The sequence below is a fragment of the Anomaloglossus baeobatrachus genome, chromosome 2 (assembly GCF_048569485.1).
Source record: "Anomaloglossus baeobatrachus isolate aAnoBae1 chromosome 2, aAnoBae1.hap1, whole genome shotgun sequence".
NCBI classification, from domain to species: domain Eukaryota; kingdom Metazoa; phylum Chordata; class Amphibia; order Anura; family Aromobatidae; genus Anomaloglossus; species Anomaloglossus baeobatrachus.
This window is the reverse complement of record NC_134354.1, coordinates 522,533,973-522,555,569: the sequence shown is the minus strand read 5'-3', so window position 1 is coordinate 522,555,569 and position 21,597 is coordinate 522,533,973. Positions and strand designations below refer to the sequence as shown.

The window sequence follows — 21,597 nt, the reverse complement described above, 5'->3', positions numbered from 1 at the left end:
TGGGGGGAGCCCATGTCGTTTTTTTTTAATTATTTATTTTTTGGCTAAGTACCCTTTAGCGCCACTTGATAGTCACTAAAGGGTGCCAACTTAGAATATGTAGGGGATGGGATTTTATATATGTGTTTTACTTCTATCTGTATCCATCCATCCATGCTAGCTTTTTAGGCTATGTGCCCATGATCAGGGTTTGCAGCATTTTGGATACAGAGTGTTTTCACTGTGTCCAAAACGCTGCATTGTGCAGTACAAGCACAGTGGAAGGATTTTTATAAATATCATGCCCACTGCGCTTCTTTTCTCTGCAGCATAAACTGACCTGCGGTGCGACTTCCCGAGCCGCAGCATGTCAATTGTTTGCTGCAGAGATGAGAGTGTTCACCGCGGGGAGAATAGAGTTAAAGTCCGCAGCAGCCTGAACCCTGATCGTGGGCATGGGCAGGTGCGTTCTCCTGAGAACAACACTGACATCTCCACAGGAGGGCTGGCACTTCATCCTAGAAGCGGTGGGCAAGGACAGCTACAGTCTCCTGCGGACAACACATGCCTCTCCACAGGAGGACTGGCACTGCGTCCTAGACACCGTATCGTGGGCACATAGCCTAACAGTGAGAATTTTGCTGCCACATCAACACTTTTGCGAACTATCTGTGGATTCAAAATGCCTACCCTACCCCTAAATAACATCTTTGAGGGGTCTAGTTTCCAAATTGAGGTCACTTATGGGGGGGGGGGTTACTGATGTATAGGTACCCTAGGGGCCCTGCAAATGCGACATTGTGCCCGCAATTTAGTTCAACTTTTCCAAAATTCAAATGGTGTTCCTTCCATTCCAAGCCCTCCCGTTTGTTTGGTTTTTGACCACATGTAGGGTATCCCTGTACCCATAAGAAATTGGATAAACTGTGGGTTCAACTTTTTGGTGTTGCCTAGGAAGTGAGAAATTCGATGATAAAGCAACATTGTTTGTGAAAAAAAAAATGAAAATTTTGAATAGGACGACCTAAGATTATCAAATTCTAGCCCTGCCGTGTGATCAAACAGTTCATTTCCAACACATGTGAGGCATCAGCATAATGCGCAAAAATTGCACGATAAATTTAATTTTTCTTGATACTCGTGGGAAAGAAAACAAACAAAAAAAAAAACACTATCTTGTTGGAAGTAACTATTTTAGGTAGAAATGTATTTTTTTAATTTTCACAGCTCAATGTTATAAACTTCAGTGAAGCACCAGCTCACCACACATATAGATAACCTGAGGGGTCTAGTTTCCAAAATGGTGTCACGTGTGTGTGTGTGTGTGTGTGTGTGTGTGTGGCATCCTACAAATGCAACATGGTACCTGCAATCTTTTTTAGCCGAATGTCCTTTCCAAAATTCAAATATTGCTCCTTCTGTTCCGAGCCCTCCCATTTGTCAAACAGAACTTTCTGACTACATGTGAGGTATCATCACGCTCATATAAAAGTGGCTAAACTGTAGGGTCCATTTTTTAGCGTTACTTCTTGAAAAAGTGAGAAATTTGGTGCTAAATCAACATTTTTTGTGAAAACAAAAATGAAAATTATTCAATATGATTGACTAATATCAAATTCTGTGAAGTACCATATTTTTCGGACTATAAGACGCACTTTTTTCCCCCCAAATGTTGGGGGAAAGTTGGGGGTGCAGCTTATGGTCTGAATATAGGGCTGCGGCCGGGAATGAGGGTGCTGTGGTGGAGCAGGCCATCGGGGGCATGAGCAGGCTGTAGCAGCGCCTGCCTTGACCACATGGGCCTGCTCATTACATATGCACACCCATCCTCCCGCAGCGCTGAAGCCGGCGCTGACAGGTGGGCGCATAATTAACAGCCGGCCATGATCACCCCTGGCAATTACAGCCTGGAGTGATCATGTGCGGCTGTATTCACTGCCCCCGCGCATCATTATCAGCGCAGGGGGCAGTAAATAAGTACGGTACACTCACCGGCCACTTCCATGCAGCATTGCGATTTCCTCTAGTCTGCCGGTCAGCTGATCTGTGTAGAGCGCTTTGAGCACAGCGATGACGTCATCGCTATGCGCGCCCCTAGTCTCCACGAAAGTCAGCTGACCGGCAGACAGGAGGACATCGCGATGCTGCAGGGAAGTGACCGGTGACGGCTCCACACAGATCAGCGGTGCTGTTGCCGCCACAGACAGGGGGAGGAGCAATTCTGCATGGAGCCAGGACTGGTGAGTATAAACGTTTATTGTTTTTTGTGTGATACAGGATACATGCCATATAGCAGGATGAGGGCATATAGCAGGATGAGGGTATATAGCAGCATGGGGCCATATAGCAAAATGGATGGGAGTATATAGCAGGATGGAGCCATATAGCAGGATGAGGGTATATAGCAGCATGGGGGTATATAGCAGGATAGGGCCATATAGCAGGAAGGCGGCATATGGCAGGATGGCGGTATATGGCAGGATGGCGGCATATGGCAGGATTGGGGTATATAGCAGGATGAGGGCACATACCAGGATGGGGTACCTTAGCAGAGAATTTGAGGACATTACCCCCATAACAATGTCAGCAGCAGATCCTCGCCCCATAACAATGTGTCATGACTACATTTTTTTATTAAAATTTTAATTTTCCTCCTCTAAAACTAGGGTGCCTCTTATAGTCCGAAAAATACGGTACCTGTGGGTTCAAAATACTCAGTATAACCCTAGATAAAATTCTTGAGGGGTCTAGTCTCCAGAATGGGGTCACTTGTGGAGGGTTTCTGGTGTTTAGGTACCTTACGGGCCCTACAAATGCGACATGGTGCCCGCAATCTTTTTCAGCCAAATTTGGGTTATAAAATTCAAATATTGCTCCTTGTGTTCCAAGCCCTCCCATTTGTCTAAACCACTGTTTCTCAACTCCAGTCCTCAGGACCCACCAACAGATCATGTTTTCAGGTTTTCCTCAATGTAACAGGGAATAATTCCATCACCTGTGAAACATTAAGGAAAACCTGATGAGGAAAACCTGAAAACATGATCTGTTGGTGGGTCTTGAGGACTGGAGTTGAGAAACACTGGTAAACAGAGGTTTCTGACCACAAGTGGGGTATCAGTGCGCTCAGAAGAAACTGGGGGAACACATTTTGGGGTCCATTTTGATATTTTCTCATTCTAAAAGTGAAATAATTGGGTCTAGAGCAATATTTTTAGGTAAAATGCAATTTTATTTTCATGCCACATTGCTTTGGTCCTGTGAAGCACCTGAAGGGTTAATAAACTTCTTTGATGTGGTTTTGGGTACTTTGAGGGGTACAGGTTTTTGGGTATTTTCTGTTACGTAAATATGGTTTTGTAAAATTTATTGAAAAAATGAGAAATTGCTGATGAACTTTGACCCCTTCTAACTTCCTAACCTCAAAAAAATTTGTTTCAAAACTTATGCTGATATAAAATAGAGATGTGGGAAATGTAATTTATTTACTATTTTGTGTGACATAACTCCCTGGTTTAAGGGCATAAGAATTAAAAGTTTGAAAATTGCATAATTTTTAAAATTTTCATCAAATTTCCGATTTTCACAAATTAAAGCAAAAATTATTGTCCTAAATTTACCATTAACATGAAGTACAATAAGTCACAAAAAAAAAAAACAAACAATCTCAGAATCAGCGGGATCCGTTGAAGCGTTTCAGAGATAAAATCTCATAAAGTGACACTGGTCAGAATTGCAAAAAATAGCCTGGTTATTAGGGACAAAACTGGCTTCGTCCTACAGGTTTTAACACTAGAACTACTGAGGTAGTCATTTTGACTACTTTGCACCATGTATTTCTATATAGGTGTCACGAGTCCAGTAGTTCTAGTGTTAAAGGGGTTTCCTACGAACAAAGTACATTTCAATTAATAGATCTTGGAATAATAATAATTTGCACAATTGGATGTGTTTAAGAAAAAAAAATGTATAAAATGGAAAAAAAAAAAAAAAAAAAAAAAAAAGTGTATACAGATATCACAGTGGGGGGGGGGGGGGGGGGAAGGGAAATCACCGGTGCTGCTTTCTGTGTGGTAAATCATTTTTACAATAAGAAGTGTTTCACTTCACAGAATGAGTCTTGCCTGTATAATCTTTTATTTCCTCCCCAGCCCGGGAGGTGCAGTATAATCAGACCATGTCCCTGTACGGTCAGACACGGCCATTACACAGTACATAGCAGGGACACATATACAGGATTATCTTAGCACAGATACATTTTTTAAACACATCCAATTGTAGAATTTATTATTCCAAGATTTATTGATTAAAGTGTACTTTGTTCATGGGAAAACCTCTTTATGCCTGTTTCACACGTCAGTGAAAAACAGACGTTTTTTACTGACGTGTTAATAACGCATATGTCCATCCGTGTTCTGTGATTCACAGCACATGTGGGTTGTCCATGGGCAATCCGTGATCCGTCATCTGTGATTGCACATGGACGTATACTCACCTGTCCCCGCTCCTGCTGTCCGTGGTGTTGAACTCTTCGGCTCTGCTGTGTTTCCGCCCCGGGACGGCTGTTCCTGTATACATGAATATGCATGAGAATAAGCACCCGGCTCTGAAGCATGCAGAGGCCGAACACAGCGTTGCTGGAGAAGGTGAGATAAAAATGATTTTTTCATTTTCAATGTCCGTGTTTTTCTGGTACGCATTTCACGGACCACACCATAGTGTGGTCTGTGGGATATCAGTGATGCCAGAAAAAAAAAAAAAAAAAAAACAGACATGTTTCCATGTGGCAATCATGGACACACGTGTATGCCGCACAAAGACACGGTAAGTAAAAAAATCACTGATGTGTGTGCAGACCCACTGATTATAATGGGTCTGCGTATGTCCGTGATTCTGGTATGTATAAAAACTAGCACATACGTACCAGAATCACTGACGTGTGAAACAGGCCTTAAGTAGTTTATTTTCTAGAAAAAGTTTCACACATCTGACATTGATGGTGCAAGTACATACTACTATGTCTAGAAAAGCTGCTGGTCTCATGACCAGAAACGATAGCCTCATTTAGGTCTATGAAATTGTTAATTTAGGATCAGGAGACCCAAGCCATACTCGGGACTGTGTGGAGTTAGTGCTGTCTTAGGCTATGTGCGCACTTACCGGATTTTGCCGCGGATTTTCTGCGGATTTGCTGCATGTTTCGCTGCAGAAAATGTTCATAACATCTCTGCAGTGAATCACCAGCAAATCCTATGGAGAAAAAAAAAATCCTGTGCGCACTAGGCGGAATTTGACAGCTGCATGTTTTGCATGTTTACTTACCGTAAATTCTTTTTCTTATAGTTCCGTATTGGGAGACCCAGACCATGGGTGTATAGCTTCTGCCTCCGGAGGACACACAAAGTACTACACTAAAAAGTGTAGCTCCTCCCTCTGAGCATATACACCCCCTGGATAACCAGATCTAGCCAGTTTAGTGCAAAAGCTGAAGGAGAATAGCCACCCACAAGTAAAGACAGAGCAAGAACCGGAACAACCGGAGCCTCTGTCTACGACAACAGCCGGTGATAACACGTGGAACAAGAAACTGCCAACAGGCAACAGGGAGGGTGCTGGGTCTCCCAATACGGAACTATAAGAAAAAGAATTTACGGTAAGTAAACAAAATTCTCTTTTTCTTTATCGTTTCTATGGGAGACCCAGACATTGGGACGTCTCAAAGCAGTCCATGGGTGGGAATAAACAGAAAACTGAGAAGTAGGCGGAGCCTAACTTCACAAATGGGCGACAGCCGCCTGAAGGATGCATCTGCCCAAGCTCGCATCTGCCGAAGCATGAGCATGCACTTGGTAGTGCTTTGAAAAGGTATGCAGGCTAGTCCAAGTGGCAGCCTGACAGACTTGCTGAGCCGTAGCCTGGTGCCTGAAAGCCCAAGAGGCACCGACAGCTCTGGTCGAGTGTGCCTTGATCCCCGGCGGGGGAGGCACCTGAGTACACTGGCAGGCATCGGAAATGGTCGACCTAATCCAACGAGCTAAGGTCGGCTTAGAAGCCGAGAGGCCCTTACGCCGACCTGTGGTTAGCACAAAAAGAGAGGTGCACCGCCTAAGAACAGCGGTGTGAGACACATAGATCCGGAGCGCCCGCACCAGATCCAGAGTATGCAACGCTTTTTCAAAGCGATGAACAGGAGCCGGACAAAAGGAAGGCAGGGAAATGTCCTGGTTAAGGTTGAAAGGAGAAACCACCTTAGGGAGAAAGTCCAGAGTCGGACGGAGAACCACCTTGTCTTGATGAAAAAACAAAAAAAGGTGACTCCGAAGAGAGCGCAGCCAAATCAGAGACTCTCCTGAGGGAAGTTATGGCCACTAGAAAGACCACTTTCTGTGAAAGACGAGACAAAGAAACCTCCCTAAGAGGCTCAAAGGGGGGTTTCTGCAAGGCCGTGAGGACCAGATTGAGGTCCCAGGGATCCAAGGGCCGCCGGTAAGGCGGAATGATGTGAGACGCGCCCTGCATGAAGGTGCGCACCTGAGCCAGCCGGGCGATACGCCGCTGGAACAACACTGACAGAGCCGAGACTTGTCCCTTGAGGGAATTGAGGGATAGTCCTAGCTGCAGACCGGACTGTAGAAAGGACAGAAGGGTCAGCAAGGAAAAAGGCCAAGGAGCATGGCCGGAAGAGCGACACCAGGACAGGAAAATTCTCCAGGTCCTGTGATAGATTTTGGCCGAGGAAGACTTCCGAGCCCGAGTCATAGTGGAGATGACTTCAGGAGGAATACCAGAAGCCGTCAAGATCCAGGACTCAAGAGCCACGCCGTCAATCTGAGAGCCGCAGAATTCTGGCGGAAAAACGGACCTTGTGAGAGAAGGTCTGGACGGTCCGGAATATGCCATGGTACCTCTACGGACAGATGGAGCAGGTCTGGGTACCAAGCTCGCCTGGGTCAGTCCGGAGCAATGAGGATGACCCGACGGCCCTCCATTCTGATCTTGCGCAGAACTCTGGGCAAGAGAGCTAGAGGGGGAAACACGTAGGACAGACGAAACTGGGACCAATCTTGAACCAGAGCGTCCGCTGCAAAGGCCTGAGGATCGTGGGAACGAGCCACGTAAACCGGAACCTTGTTATTGTGCCGGGATGCCATTAGATCCACTTCTGGAGTGCCCCACTTGCGGCAGATTGACTGAAACACTGCCGGATGCAGGGACCACTCGCCACTGTCCACGGTTTGACGGCTGAGATAATCTGCTTCCCAGTTTTCCACGCCTGGGATGTGGACTGCGGATATGGTAGACTTGGAGTCCTCCGTCTATTGAAGGATGCGTTGAACCTCCAACATTGCCAGGCGGCTGCGTGTCCCGCCTTGGTGATTTATGTAGGCAACCGCTGTCGCGTTGTCTGACTGGACTCGGATGTGCTTGCCCGCCAAAAGATGGTGAAAGGCTAGGAAAGCTAGAAGCACAGCTCTGGTTTCCAGCACATTGATCGAGAGGGCTGATTCGGACGGAGTCCAAGTGCCCTGTGCTCGGTGGTGGAGACATACCGCTCCCCAGCCGGCTAGACTGGCATCCGTGGTGAGGATCACCCAGGACGGGGCCAGGAAGGAGCGTCCCTGAGACAGAGAGAGAGGGGCCGAAGCCACCACTGAAGTGAGCCCCTGGTCTGTGGCAACAGAGCCACTAGCCTGTGCAAGGAGGAAGTCCGCTTGTCCCAACAGCGGAGAATGTCCAGCTGTAGAGGACGCAGATGGAACTGGGCAAAGGGAACAGCCTCCATTGACGCCACCATCTGACCCAGCACCTGCATTAGGTGCCTGATGGAATGATGGCGGGGCCTCAGTACAGAGCGCACCGCCAGATGGAGGGATGCTGTTTGACTAAGGGCAGCTTCACAAGTGCCGGCAGAGTCTCGAACTGCATCCCTAGGTCAACGTGAGCCTCTGGGTCGGAGTCAGAGTGGATTTGGGCAGATTGACAAGCCACCCGAATTGGGCTGGAGTGGCGAGAGTGAGCGAGACACTCCGCTGACAGTCTGCGCTGGATGAAGCCTTGACTAGAAGGTCGTCCAGGTAAGGAATCACTGCCAACCCCTGGAGGTGCAGAACCGCAACCACTGCTGCCATGACCTTGGTGAATACTCGAGGGGCCGTGGCTAACCCGAAGGGGAGAGCCACGAACTGGAAATGTTTCTCTCCGATTGCAAAACGTAGCCAACGCTGGTGTGAAACTGCAATTGGCACATGCAGATAGGCATCTCTGATGTCGATGGATGCCAGGAAATCTCCTTGGGTCATTGAGGCAATGACTGATCGCAGAGACTCCATGCGAAAATGCCGCACCTGAACATGCTTGTTGAGAAGCTTGAGATCCAGGATGGGCCGGAAGGAACCGTCCTTTTTGGGGACTAGGAAGAGATTTGAGTAGAAACCTCTGAACCGTTCCCGGGCGGGAACCGGAACAATTACTCCGTTGGCCTGCAAGGATGCCACGGCCTGAGAGAAGGCGGCGGCCTTGGAGCAGGGGGGAGTTGACAGAAAAAATCTGTTTGGCGGGCTGGAAGAGAATTCTATCCTGTAGCCGTGGGAGATGATATCCCGCACCCACTGATCGGAGACGTGTTGAAACCACACGTCGCCAAAGTGGGAGAGCCTGCCACCGACCAAGGACGTTGCTGGCGCGGCCAGATAGTCTAGAGGAGGCTGCCTTAGTGGCAGCAGCTCCTGCGGTCTTTTGTGGACGCGCCTTTGTGCGCCAGTTGGGTTTTTGGCCCTTGGCTGAGTTAGTGGCCGAGGCCGAGGGCTTAGAGGATGACCAGTTGGAGGAACGAAACTCGACTGGTTCCTAGCCTGGGCAGGTTTCCTGGTTTTGGTTTGTGGCATGGAAGTACTCTTCCCGCCAGTAGCTTCCTTAATAATTTCATCCAGTTGTTCACCGAATAGCCTGGATCCAGCAAAAGGGAGCCCAGCAAGGTACTTCTTTGAAGAAGCATCTGCCTTCCACTCTCGAAGCCACAAGCTCCTGCGGATAGCGAGGGAATTAGCCGAAGCCACCGCAGTGCGGTGAGAAGCCTCCAGCATGGCAGACATGGCATAGGATGAAAAAGCTGAAGCTTGGGAAGTCAAGGCAACCATTTCGGGCATAGATTCCCTGGTGAGGGAATGCATCTCCTCTAGAGAAGCAGAGATGGCTTTGAGAGCCCACACTGCTGCAAAAGATGGGGAGAACGAGGCCCCTGCCGCCTCATATACAGATTTGGCCAGAAGGTCAACCTGGCGGTCAGTGGAATCCTTAAGAGAGGTGCCATCAGCCACTGATACAACTGTCCGGGCTGAGAGTCTAGTCACCGGAGGGTCTACCTTTGGTGAATGAGCCCACTCCTTGACCACCTCAGGTGGAAAGGGAAAACGGTCATCAGAACCACGCTTTGGGAAGCGTTTGTCAGGACAGGCCCTAGGCTTGGTCACAGTGGCCTGAAAACTGGAGTGGTTAAAGAACACACTCCTTGTCCTTTTAGGCAAGGTAAACTGGTGCTTTTCTGCCAGAGAGGGTTGCTCCTCTGATACTGGCGGATTGAGGTCCAGTACAGAATTAATGGACGCAATCAAATCACTAACATCTGAGTCACTTTCGGACAGATCAATGGGGCACATGGAGGTAGCTTCCGAGCCCCCCGTAAAGGCATCCTCCTCGTCCTGCGAGTCAGCTCTTGAATCAGAGCCGCGGGACGAGGAAGGAGAGGGGACCCTGCGTCTCCTTTTAGGAGGACGGGGTCTGGGACCAGATGAAGAATCCTCTGTGAGCTCCGCTGAGAGAGCCCTAGCAGCAGAGGCGCCCTGAGAAGGGGGCTGATGCGTGTTCAGCAAAGTCCGGGACAGCTGTCCCATGGAGTCGGCAAAAGACTGGGAGACTGACCTAGAGAAGGATTCTACGCAAGCCGGGGGTTCAGCCACCGGAGCCGGAGCAGCCGGAGGGACCACTGTGGGTGCGATTCCAGGCTGAGGCATTGAACAGGCATCACAATGTGGATATGTGCTCGGTTCAGGCAGCACGAGCTTACATGCAGTGCATATTGAGTACAGCCTTGCAGCCTTGCTCCTCGTGTGAGACATGCTGCTGAAGTGGCGGCTCTGAGCCAGAATGACCCCCAGAGAGTATATAAGAAGGTCCACAACCGGAGGTTGTGGCTTACCAGACCGTTTGTGTGCCCTCCAGATCCCAGAGCCCGGACCCCCAAGCAGCTTAGCAGGGATGCTGCAGCCAGCGCTGATCCAGAGAAAAACGCTGAGAAAATGGCGCCGGAGCGAGGAGAGGGGGCGGGACCTGCTCTGAGAGCGGGATCTGGAGGGCCAAGGAGACTTACAGGGGAGGGGACATGTACTCAGAGAGGAGTGTCCCTCCCCTGTGCCGAACGGCCGCTGGGCGGAGCCGCACTGTCCCTCTGCATGACTGACATGCGAGGGCAGTGAAATCGAAAGTAGGCCTCCGGCGAAGCCGGGGCCTAAATTTAAGCGATGCGGCCGGCGCGCAGGCACCATCGGCGCGGTTCTAAGGCGACAACCAGAGAACCGGCCGGAATTGTCAGAAAAGTTACACAGCACACTCTCCCACCATAATAAAAGTACAGGGACCCCCCAATATAAACGTCTCAGGTACTTAGCTTGCTGAGACGCAGGGTTCCAAGTCCCTGGGGATGAGTGCTCCGTCCAGCAGGATCCTGAAGGGCTGCGGATGGAGACCGGTCTCCTGCAAAGCATGGAGAACCGTGCTGGCTCCCACTTCAAGCCAGAGCCCGAGGGATGGTGAAGGAGCGCGGCATGTAAGGCTCCAGCCTTGGAATCAACCTTAACAGCACCGCTGACACAGTGGGGTGAGAAGGGACATGCCGGGAGTCCAGGCTTGGACCCGCTTTTCTTCAAAATCTTTCCAAAAATGAAAAATCAGATGAGAATGCATGTGTGGATGTATGCCTCCTGAACACAAAGCAATGAACTGGCTAGATCTGGTTATCCAGGGGGTGTATATGCTCAGAATGAGGAGCTACACTTTTTAGTGTAGTACTTTGTGTGTCCTCCGGAGGCAGAAGCTATACACCCAATGTCTAGGTCTCCCATAGGAACGATAAAGAAATAAGCTTTGCATGAAAGCGCCCGTTATTGACAATTATGACTCCTACCAGGACGTAAAACCCTTTCAATAGCAAAGATCTGAAAACCAGATACATCGCTTTTGTGGATTGTGACTAAGGGTGGCTTTACACGCTATGAGATCGCTAGCCGATGCTAGTGATGGCGAGCATGATATCACCCGCCCCTATCGTTATGCCGATATGTGAAGATCGCTGCCGTAGCGAACATTATCTCTACGGCAGCATCACACGTACTTACCTGCTCGGGGACGTCGCTGTGACCGGCGAACCGCCTCCTTTCTAAGGGGGCGGTTCACTCGGCGTCACAGCGACGTCACTAAGCGGCCGCCCAATCAAAGCGGAGGGGCGGAGATTAGCGGGACGAACATCCCGCCCACCTTCTTCCTTCCTCATTGCTGGCGTGTGGCAGGTAAGGAGAGGTTCCTCATTCCTGCGGCGTCACACGTAGCGATGTGTGCTGAAGCAGGGACGAGGATCAACTTCGCCCAAGCGACAGCAGCGATATTTGAGAATGGACCCCCATGTCAACGAGGAGCGATTTTGGACATTTTTGCAACGATCCAAAAATCGCTCCTAGGAGTCACACACAACGAGATCGCTACAGCGGCCGGATGTGCGTCACAAAATCCGTGACCCCAACGAGATCGATGTAACGATCTCGTAGCGTGTAAAGCCCGCTTAAGTGTTTAATAGTTCCTGAATAACTAGCATTCCCCCTGGCTACATTGGACAAAATGGTCAGAAATTCGTTTTAGCCATTTTCTTATGGTGCATCCCACATAGCGCATGTTGCAGATTTTATATACTATGCAATAACCAGGTTGCAGTTGGTAAAAGTCTCGATCCTGCGTTCCACACAATGTCGCAATAAAGAATGGTCAATCTTTCTTCCAATCTGGACAACAGTGGCCAAACACCCTTTTTCTATTTGCTGCAATTTAATTGGTTGTTACACCTTGGACGGGCACCTGAAGATTGTATTCCCGAGAACCCGTACATTCTTATCAGCGTTAGTGAGCTTTTATCTTATTTGTAAGTTTTTATAAATTCATAGTAATAACTATTTTTAATGGGTCATGCATCTTACCTTTCACAAACAGATCTGAAGTTTTTTCTGTACAAATGAAATATTCCCGCGCTACCATACGTCTCATAAAATTTGCTGAGCAGAAAATAAAAAGAAAATAGAACTGTCAAAAAAGGGTAAAAATAAACAAGCTACATACAAAAAATTTTTACATCAAATAAATTTATCCACCATTTCTAATACATGTAAAAATACTGAACTCTGAAGAAGGGAATTTTGTTTACTTACCGTAAATTCCTTTTCTTCTAGCTCTAATTGGGAGACCCAGACAATTGGGTGTATAGCTACTGCCTCCGGAGGCCACACAAAGTATTACACTTAAAAGTGTAAGGCCCCTCCCCTACTGCCTATACACCCCCCGTGGGATCACGGGCTCCTCAGTTTTAGTGCAAAAGCAAGAAGGAGGAAAGCCAATAAACTGGTTTAAACAAATTCAATCCGAAGGAATATCGGAGAACTGAAACCATTCAACATGAACAACATGTGTATACAAAAAAACAGGGGCGGGTGCTGGGTCTCCCAATTAGAGCTAGAAGAAAAGGAATTTACGGTAAGTAAACAAAATTCCCTTCTTCTTTGTCGCTCTATTGGGAGACCCAGACAATTGGGATGTCCAAAAGCAATCCCTGGGTGGGTAAAATAATACCTCGTGATAGGGCCATAAAAACGGCCCTTCTTTACAGGTGGGCAATTGCCGCCTGAAGGACTTGTCTACCTAGGCTGGCGTCCGCCGAAGCGTAGGTATGCACCTGATAATGCTTGGAAAAAGTGTGCAGACTCGACCAAGTAGCCGCCTGGCACACTTGCTGAGCCGTAGCCTGGTGCCGTAATGCCCAGGACGCACCCACGGCTCTGGTAGAATGGGCCTTCAGCCCTGAGGGAACCGGAAGCCCCGCAGAACGGTAGGCTTCAAGAATTGGTTCCTTGATCCACCGAGCCAGGGTGGATTTGGAAGCTTGCGATCCTTTACGCTGGCCAGCGACAAGGACAAAGAGTGCATCCGAACGGCGCAGAGGAGCCGTGCGGGAAATGTAGATTCTGAGTGCTCTCACCAGATCCAACAAATGCAAATCCTTTTCACATTGATGAACTGGACGAGGACACAAAGAAGGTAAGGAGATATCCTGATTGAGATGAAAGGGGGATACCACCTTAGGAAGAAACTCCGGAATCGGGCGCAGAACCACCTTGTCCTGGTGAAACACCAGGAAGGGGGATTTGCATGACAGTGCTGCTAGCTCGGACACTCTCCGAAGAGATGTGACCGCTACTAGAAAGGCGAGAAAGGGAAACATCCCTCAAAGGCTCGAAAGGCGGCTTCTGGAGAGCAATTAGAACCCTGTTCAGATCCCAGGGCTCTAACGGCCGCTTGTAAGGAGGGACGATATGACAAACCCCTTGCAGGAACGTGCGTACCTGAGGGAGTCGTGCTAGGCGCTTCTGAAAAAATACAGATAGCGCAGAGACTTGTCCCTTAAGGGAGCCGAGCGAGAGACCTTTTTCCAACCCGGATTGCAGGAAGGAAAGAAAAGTAGGCAAAGCAAATGGCCAGGGAGAAACTCCCTGAGCAGAGCACCAAGCTAAGAATATCTTCCACGTCCTGTGGTAGATCTTAGCAGAGGTTAGTTTCCTAGCCTGTCTCATGGTGGCAATGACCTCTTGAGATAATCCTGTAGACGCTAGGATCCAGGACTCAATGGCCACACAGTCAGGCTCAGGGCCGCAGAATTCTGATGGAAAAACGGCCCTTGAGACAGCAAGTCTGGTTTGTCTGGTATTGCCCACGGTTGTCCTACCGTGAGATGCCACAGATCCGGGTACCACGACCTCCTTGGCCAGTCTGGGGCGACGAGGATGGCACGGCGGCAGTCGGACCTGATCTTGCGTAGCACTCTGGGCAACAGCGCCAGAGGTGGGAACACATAAGGCAGCCGGAACTGCGACCAATCTTGGACTAAGGCGTCCGCCGCTAGAGCTCTGAGATCGTGAGACCGTGCCATGAAGGCCGGGACCTTGTTGTTGTGCCGGGACGCCATTAGGTCGACGTCCGGCCTCCCCCAGCGGCGACAGATCTCCTGAAACATGTCCGGGTGAAGAGACCATTCCCCTGCGTCCATACCCTGGCGACTGAGGAAGTCTGCTTCCCAGTTTTCTACGCCCGGGATGTGAACTGCGGATATGGTGGATGCTGTGTCTTCCACCCACGTCAGAATTCGCCGGACTTCCTGGAAGGCTTGCCGACTGCGTGTCCCTCCTTGGTGGTTGATGTATGCCACCGCTGTGGAGTTGTCCGACTGAATTCGGATCTGCTTGCCTTCTAGCCACTGCTGGAAGGCTTGTAGGGTAAGATACACTGCTCTGATTTACAGAACATTGATCTGAAGGGTGGACTCTTGCTGAGTCCACGTACCTTGAGCCCGGTGGTGGAGAAAAACTGCTCCCCACCCTGATAGACTCGCGTCCGTTGTGACCACCGCCCAGGATGGGGGTAGGAAGGATTTTCCTATGGACAGTGAGGAGGGAAGAAGCCACCACTGAAGAGAGTCCTTGGCTGCCTGAGAAAGGGAGACGTTCCTGTCTAGGGACGTCGACTTCCCGTCCCATTGGCGGAGAATGTCCCATTGTAGTGGACGCAGATGAAACTGCGCAAAAGGGACTGCCTCCATTGCTGCTACCATCTTCCCTAAGAAGTGCATGAGGCGTCTCAAGGGGTGCGACTGGCCCTGAAGGAGAGATTGCACCCCTGTCTGTAGTGAACGCTGTTTGTCCAGCGGAAGCATCACTATCGCTGATAGAGTATGAAACTCCATGCCAAGGTATGTTATCGATTGGGTTGGAGTCAGATTTGACTTTGAAAAGTTGATGATCCACCCGAAACTCTGGAGAGTCTCCAGCGCAACGTTCAGACTGTGTTGGCATGCCTCTTGAGAGGGTGCCTTGACAAGTAGATCGTCCAAGTAAGGGATCACAGAGTGACCCTGAGAGTGCAGGACTGCTACTACTGCTGCCATGACCTTGGTGAAGACCCTTGGGGCTGTCGCCAGACCGAAAGGCAGGGCTACGAACTGAAGGTGTTCGTCTCCTATAACGAAGCGTAGAAAACGCTGGTGCTCTGGAGCAATCGGCACGTGGAGATAAGCATCCTTGATGTCTATTGATGCTAGGAAATCTCCTTGAGACATTGAGGCGATGACGGAGCGGAGGGATTCCATCCGGAACCGCCTGGTTTTCACGTGCTTGTTGAGCAGTTTTAGGTCCAGAACAGGACGGAAAGACCCGTCCTTTTTTGGCACCACAAACAAATTGGAGTAAAAACCGTGACCTTGCTCCTGAAGAGGAACAGGGATCACCACTCCTTCTGCCTTTAAAGAGCACACCGCCTGCAGAAGAGCCTCGGCTCGGCCGGGAGGCGGAGAAGTTCTGAAGAATCGAGTTGGAGGACGAGAGCTGAACTCTATCCTGTACCCGTGAGACAGAATGTCTCTCACCCAACGGTCTTTGACATGTGGCAGCCAAATGTCGCCAAAGCGGGAGAGCCTGCCACCGACCGAGGATGTGGAGAGAGGAGGCCGAGAGTCATGAGGAAGCCGCCTTGGTAGCGGTTCCTCCAGCTGCTTTCTTTGGGCGTGACTGAGCCCGCCAAGAATCTGAGCTCCTCTGATCCTTTTGAGTCCTTTTGGACGAGGAGAACTGGGACCTGCCCGAGCCTCGAAAGGACCGAAACCTGGACTGTCCCCTCCTCTGTTGGGGTTTATTTGGTCTGGGCTGAGGTAAGGAAGAATCCTTACCCTTGGACTGTTTAATGATTTCATCCAATCTCTCACCAAACAGTCTGTCACCAGAAAATGGTAAACTGGTTAAGCACTTCTTGGAAGCAGAATCTGCCTTCCATTCCCTTAACCACAATGCTCTGCGTAAAACCACGGAGTTGGCGGACGCCACTGCCGTACGGCTTGTAGAGTCCAGGACAGCATTAATAGCGTAAGACGCAAATGCAGACATTTGAGAGGTTAAGGACGCTACTTGCGGAACAGATGTACGTGTGACAGTGTCAATCTGCGCCAGACCAGCTGAAATAGCTTGGAGTGCCCATACGGCTGCGAATGCTGGAGCAAACGACGCGCCGATAGCTTCATAGATGGATTTCAACCAGAGTTCCATCTGTCTGTCAGTGGCATCTTTAAGTGAAGCCCCATCTTCCACTGCAACTATGGATCTAGCCGCAAGCCTGGAGATTGGGGGATCCACCTTTGGACACTGGGTCCAGCTCTTGACCACGTCCGGGGGAAAGGGATAACGTGTATCCTTAAGACGTTTGGAGAAACGCTTATCTGGATAAGCGTGGTGTTTCTGGACTGACTCTCTAAAGTCAGAGTGGTCCAGAAAAGTACTCAATTTACGCTTGGGATACCTGAAATGGAATTTCTCCTGCTGTGAAGCTGACTCCTCCACTGGAGGAGCTGGGGAAGAAATATCCAACATTTTATTAATGGACGCTATGAGATCATTCACTATTGCGTCCCCATCAGGTGTATCCAGATTGAGAGCGGTCTCAGGATCAGAATCCTGATCAGCTACCTCTGCCTCATCATACAGAGAGTCCTCCTGCTGGGACCCTGACCAGTGTGATGAAGTCGAGGGTCGCTCATAGCGAGCTCGCTTAGGCTGTCTGGGACTGTCGTCCGTGTCAGAGCCATCACACCGGGATGCATGGGACCCCCCCGGAGCACGGATTTGTTCCAAATGGGGGAGGCCAGTGAGCATTGAATCAACAGTGCCCATGGTCTGAGCTACCGGTCTGGACTGCAAAGTCTCAAGGATTTTAGACATAGTCACCGACAGTTTATCAGCAAAAACTGCAAACTCCGTCCCTGTCACCTGGACAGTGTTCACAGGCGGTTCTCCTTGGGCCACTTCTAGCAGAGACCCTGGCTGAGCAAGTGCTACAGGGGCCGAGCATTGCACACAATGGGGGTCAGTGGCACCTGCCGGTAGAACAGCCCCACATGCGGTACAAGTACCATAGAAAGCCTGTGTCTTGGCCCCCTTGCTTTTTGCGGACGACATGCTGTTGTCTAGCAATCTAGGAGGGTATATAGCCAAGAATAGCGACCGTACAGTGCACTGTATAGCATACAAGCATAAAGTACAAATGAACACTTCGGCACAAATGGGGTCAGCACCCGAGGTGCCTCTTACCGCCCGCTGCCAGCGGGTGTGTGGTCGCCAGAATCCCGTGTCTGGGTCTCCCAGAGCTTGTCTCCCCTCTCCAGTCAGACTGCAAACAGGAATGGCTGCCGGCGTCCTATGAAGAGGGGCGGGCCGTGGGCGTGCCCCAGACAAAGTGCGGGAAACTGGCGTCCCACTGTGCCCAGTGAGGGGGGTGGAGTATGCTAAGCAGACTCCAGCCCTCAGCGCTGACGTTCTGACCAGCGTCCCGCCCTTCCCCTGACTGGCAGGCCTGGGGGCGGGAACGAAACGGAACTAGGCCGCAAAAGCCGGGGACTCGATTTATAAGCGCGGCCGTCATATATGCACGGCCAGCGCGGAAGTCCCCGGCGCACCACAAGTCCCAGCCGCGCCGCAGTGTAAAAAACCGCCAGCAGCGGCTGGCGCGGCAGTCCCTAATACATAAACTCACGCAGCAAAGCTGCGGTGAGTAAAGCACAAGCGTGTCGCGCTGCTGTCCCCGGCGCACTAACACACCCAGCAATGCTGCAGTGTGTGTGCGCGATTTGTACGGGGACACAGAGTACCTTAATGTAGCAGGGTCCTGTCCCTGACGATACTCATCTCCACGTCCAGCAGATTCCCAGGGGCTGTGGACGGAGCACGGTCTCCTGTGCTTGGAGACCGATAGGATCCCACTTCACCCAGAGCCCTAAGGGGATGGGGAAGGAAAACAGCATGTGGGCTCCAGCCTCCGTACCCGCAATGGGTACCTCAACCTTAACAAACACCGCCAACAAAAGTGGGGTGAGAAGGGAGCATGCTGGGGGCCCTAGTATGGGCCCTCTTTTCTTCCATCCGACAAAGTCAGCAGCTGCTGCTGACTAAACAGTGGAGCTATGCGTGGATGTCTGACCTCCTTCACACAAAGCATGAAAACTGAGGAGCCCGTGATCCCACGGGGGGTGTATAGGCAGTAGGGGAGGGGCCTTACACTTTTAAGTGTAATACTTTGTGTGGCCTCCGGAGGCAGTAGCTATACACCCAATTGTCTGGGTCTCCCAATAGAGCGACAAAGAAAGAAAAATTTTAGGCTGGTCTACATAGCGACTTTAGCCAGGTCATCATTGCACGGTCAAAGATGGCACTGTTAGAGCTACATTGAGTTAGAATTAAGCCTGCTTACATGCTGTAATTTCTCGTGCGTTCGCATTTGCGATCGCACCCAACCCCATCATTTGTGCGATATGGGCAATTTGTTGCCCGTGTCGCACAAAGTCGTAACCCCCCGTCACGCGTATTTACCTTCCAAACGACCTCGCTGTGGGCGGCGAACATCCACTTCCTGAAGGGGGAGGGACGTTTGGCGTCACAGCGACGTCACACAGCGGCCGGCCAATATAAGCGGAGGGGCGGAGATGAGCGGGATGTAACATCCCGCCCACCTCCTTTCTGCCGCATTGCCGGCGGGACGCAGGTAAGCTGCAGTTCATCGTTCCCAGGGTGTCACACAGAGCGATGTGTGCTGCCTCGGGAACAATGAACAACCGGACGTTTGATTTTTAGAAAATGAGCGACGTGTCAACGAGCAACGATAAGGTGAGTATTTTTGCTCGTTCACACTCGCTCGTAGCTGTCACACGCTACGATATGTCAAATGATGCCAGATGTGCGTCACTAACGACGTGACCCCGACGACATATTGCCCGATATATCGTAGCATGTAAAGCCCGCTTTAGTGTAAGCTGTCTTGTTGCCTTAGCAAGTTGTTTTGACTGCAACAAAAAAGTTGCATAGGATCCAATGTTGGACATTGTGACATTTAAAGGGGTTGTCCACTACTTGGACAACCCGTTCTCCCCGTTCTCATTCACCATGTTTGCCCAAATTGAGTATGTGTTGTTATTTTAAACGGGGGCAAACATGGTGAATGAGAACGGGATGTCCAAGTACTGGACAACCCCTTTAAGTAATGGATGTGACAAACTTAATGTCACAACATGACCAAATTGAAGGGGTTGTTTGTTGACTAATGGACAAACCCTTACAATTGGCCCCACGGTGCTGCATAATAAAAAATAAAATTAAAAAAAAAAAAAAAATGTACACTTAAAGGGAACCTGTCATCAGAAATTTCGCCCAAAAGCTAAAAGATTCCCCCTCTGCAGCTCCTGGGCTGCATTCTAGGAAGGTCCCTGTTATTATTGTGCCCCATGTGAGACCAAAATAAAGCCTTTATAAAGTTCTACCTTTTTGTATGCAGCTTCTGTAAATGTGTCACGGGGGCGGGCTCTCTGCCGTCCGTTATTCTGCCCCCTGGTCCTGTATGCCGCCCCCATCGCTCCTTTCCATATGTGATGCACCGCCCACTGCTCCAGCCATCCCCGCGCATGCCCAGTGCCAGTCTCACAGGACTGAGCAGTGTGAACGCTGGTGACATGTGCGCAGGCAAGTGATTATGGGCGGGACTGTGACTGTTATCAGCAAGTACCCGCCCATAATCTCGTGAGCGCGCAAACCTCTCCAGCATTCACACTGAGCTCAGTGTAGATGCTAGACTGTATGGGCTGCTTCCAGGAATGACGTCCCTTTGTCATGTGATAGTGTTTTGAACACGCCCCTATCACATGACAAAGGGACGTCATCCCTGGAAGCAGCCCATACAGTCTAGCATCTACACTGAGCTCAGTGTGACCGCTGGAGAGGTTTGCACGCTCACGAGATTATGGCCGGGTACTTGCTGATAACAGTCACAGTCCCGCCCATAATCACTTGCCTGCGCACATGTCACCAGCGTTCACACTGCTCAGTCCTGTGAGACTGGCACTGGGCATGCGCGGGGATGGCTGGAGCAGTGGGCGGTGCATCACATATGGAAAGGAGCGATGGGGGCGGCATACAGGACCAGGGGGCAGAATAACGGACGGCAGAGAGCCCGCCCCCGTGACACATTTACAGAAGCTGCATACAAAAAGGTAGAACTTTATAAAGGCTTTATTTTGGTCTCACATGGGGCACAATAATAACAGGGACCTTCCTAGAATGCAGCCCAGGAGCTGCAGAGGGGGAATCTTTTAGCTTTTGGGCGAAATTTCTGATGACAGGTTCCCTTTAAATCTTGGGCTAGCATATGTTATGGACTGCAGCACTGACATCATGTGAACAGTGCTCTAAAAAAAAAGCCGTATAAAATATGACCGAACTGAGTCAATTATACAGAAACTAAAAACCTCAAGTTCTATTAAAAATAATTCCTTTATTGATATATATTAAAATTGAAAAAACACCCAGTGGTTATAAACACACAAGGACACGTGAGAGGAGGAGCTAAATATATGTGATCCCTGTAGTGCCCTAAGGGACCCTGCTCCTACTTGCCAACGGAGGGTGTGACACCGTAAATGTTTTGGGTGCCCCTGTTCCACGTCGGCTTACCCACACTGTGCCCTATATAGTTAGTGAATTAAGATTATAATTACACTATAGATGGATATATATCAATGTTGGAATGTATAATGCACAAAGTGTTGATAAATCACACTGTAAGCAAAAAATGATAGCTTCCAATCAGAAATAAGCCATACAGGACAGAAAGATCATATGCTAAGCCCCAAAACATTTACGGTGTCACACCCTCCGTTGGCAGGTAAGAGCAAGGTCCCATAGGGCACTACAGGGATCCCATATATTTAGCTCCTCCTCTCAGTTGTCCCTGTGTGTGTTTATAACAACTGGGTGTTTTTTCAATTTTAATACATATCAATAAAGGAATTATTTTTAATAGAACTTGAGTTTTTTTCGTTTCTGAACAGTGCTCTAATAACTGACCCATCCTAGCAGCAGTTTATCAACTAGATGGCGCCTATTTTACTTACTTTGTGTATGCCCAACCCATATATAGCAGTTAATAAACTTACGCGCGTATGATGTCTTCACTGTACAGAATTTCCGGCACATTATCCGGCAGCTTGTTCCTGCGGTTTAGCGGTTTCTCATAGGTTGGTTCTCGCTTTGGTGGAAAGGCAGCGTACACATCGTACCAGATGGGCTTCTCCTTTTGCTTTATTACTCCGGCACGCATGAGATCTCGTGTTCTATGAAACACGGGCCACAATTACAAATAATTGACCAAATACGTGTGCAGTCACACAGAGATAGGTACATGTAAATCTGATGTTGTGTCTTGTAATAAATCACCTAGGCAGGTTAACAA

At 49.7% G+C, this 21,597-nt stretch overlaps 1 protein-coding gene across 2 annotated transcripts in view; it reads right to left on the bottom strand.

The window, feature by feature from the left end:
* The window catches only part of MRPS23 (mitochondrial ribosomal protein S23), a 29,333-nt gene that overhangs the window by 6,036 nt on the left and 1,700 nt on the right, over positions 1–21,597 (bottom strand). For both annotated transcript variants that reach the window (XM_075334303.1, XM_075334302.1), the window contains exons 2-3: positions 21,302–21,478; positions 12,216–12,290 (exon numbers count right to left, since the gene is read on the bottom strand). In XM_075334303.1, the coding sequence (XP_075190418.1) occupies positions 12,216–12,290; positions 21,302–21,465 (239 nt within the window). In that variant the 5' untranslated portion in view covers positions 21,466–21,478. The remainder of the gene's footprint in view (positions 1–12,215; positions 12,291–21,301; positions 21,479–21,597) is intronic.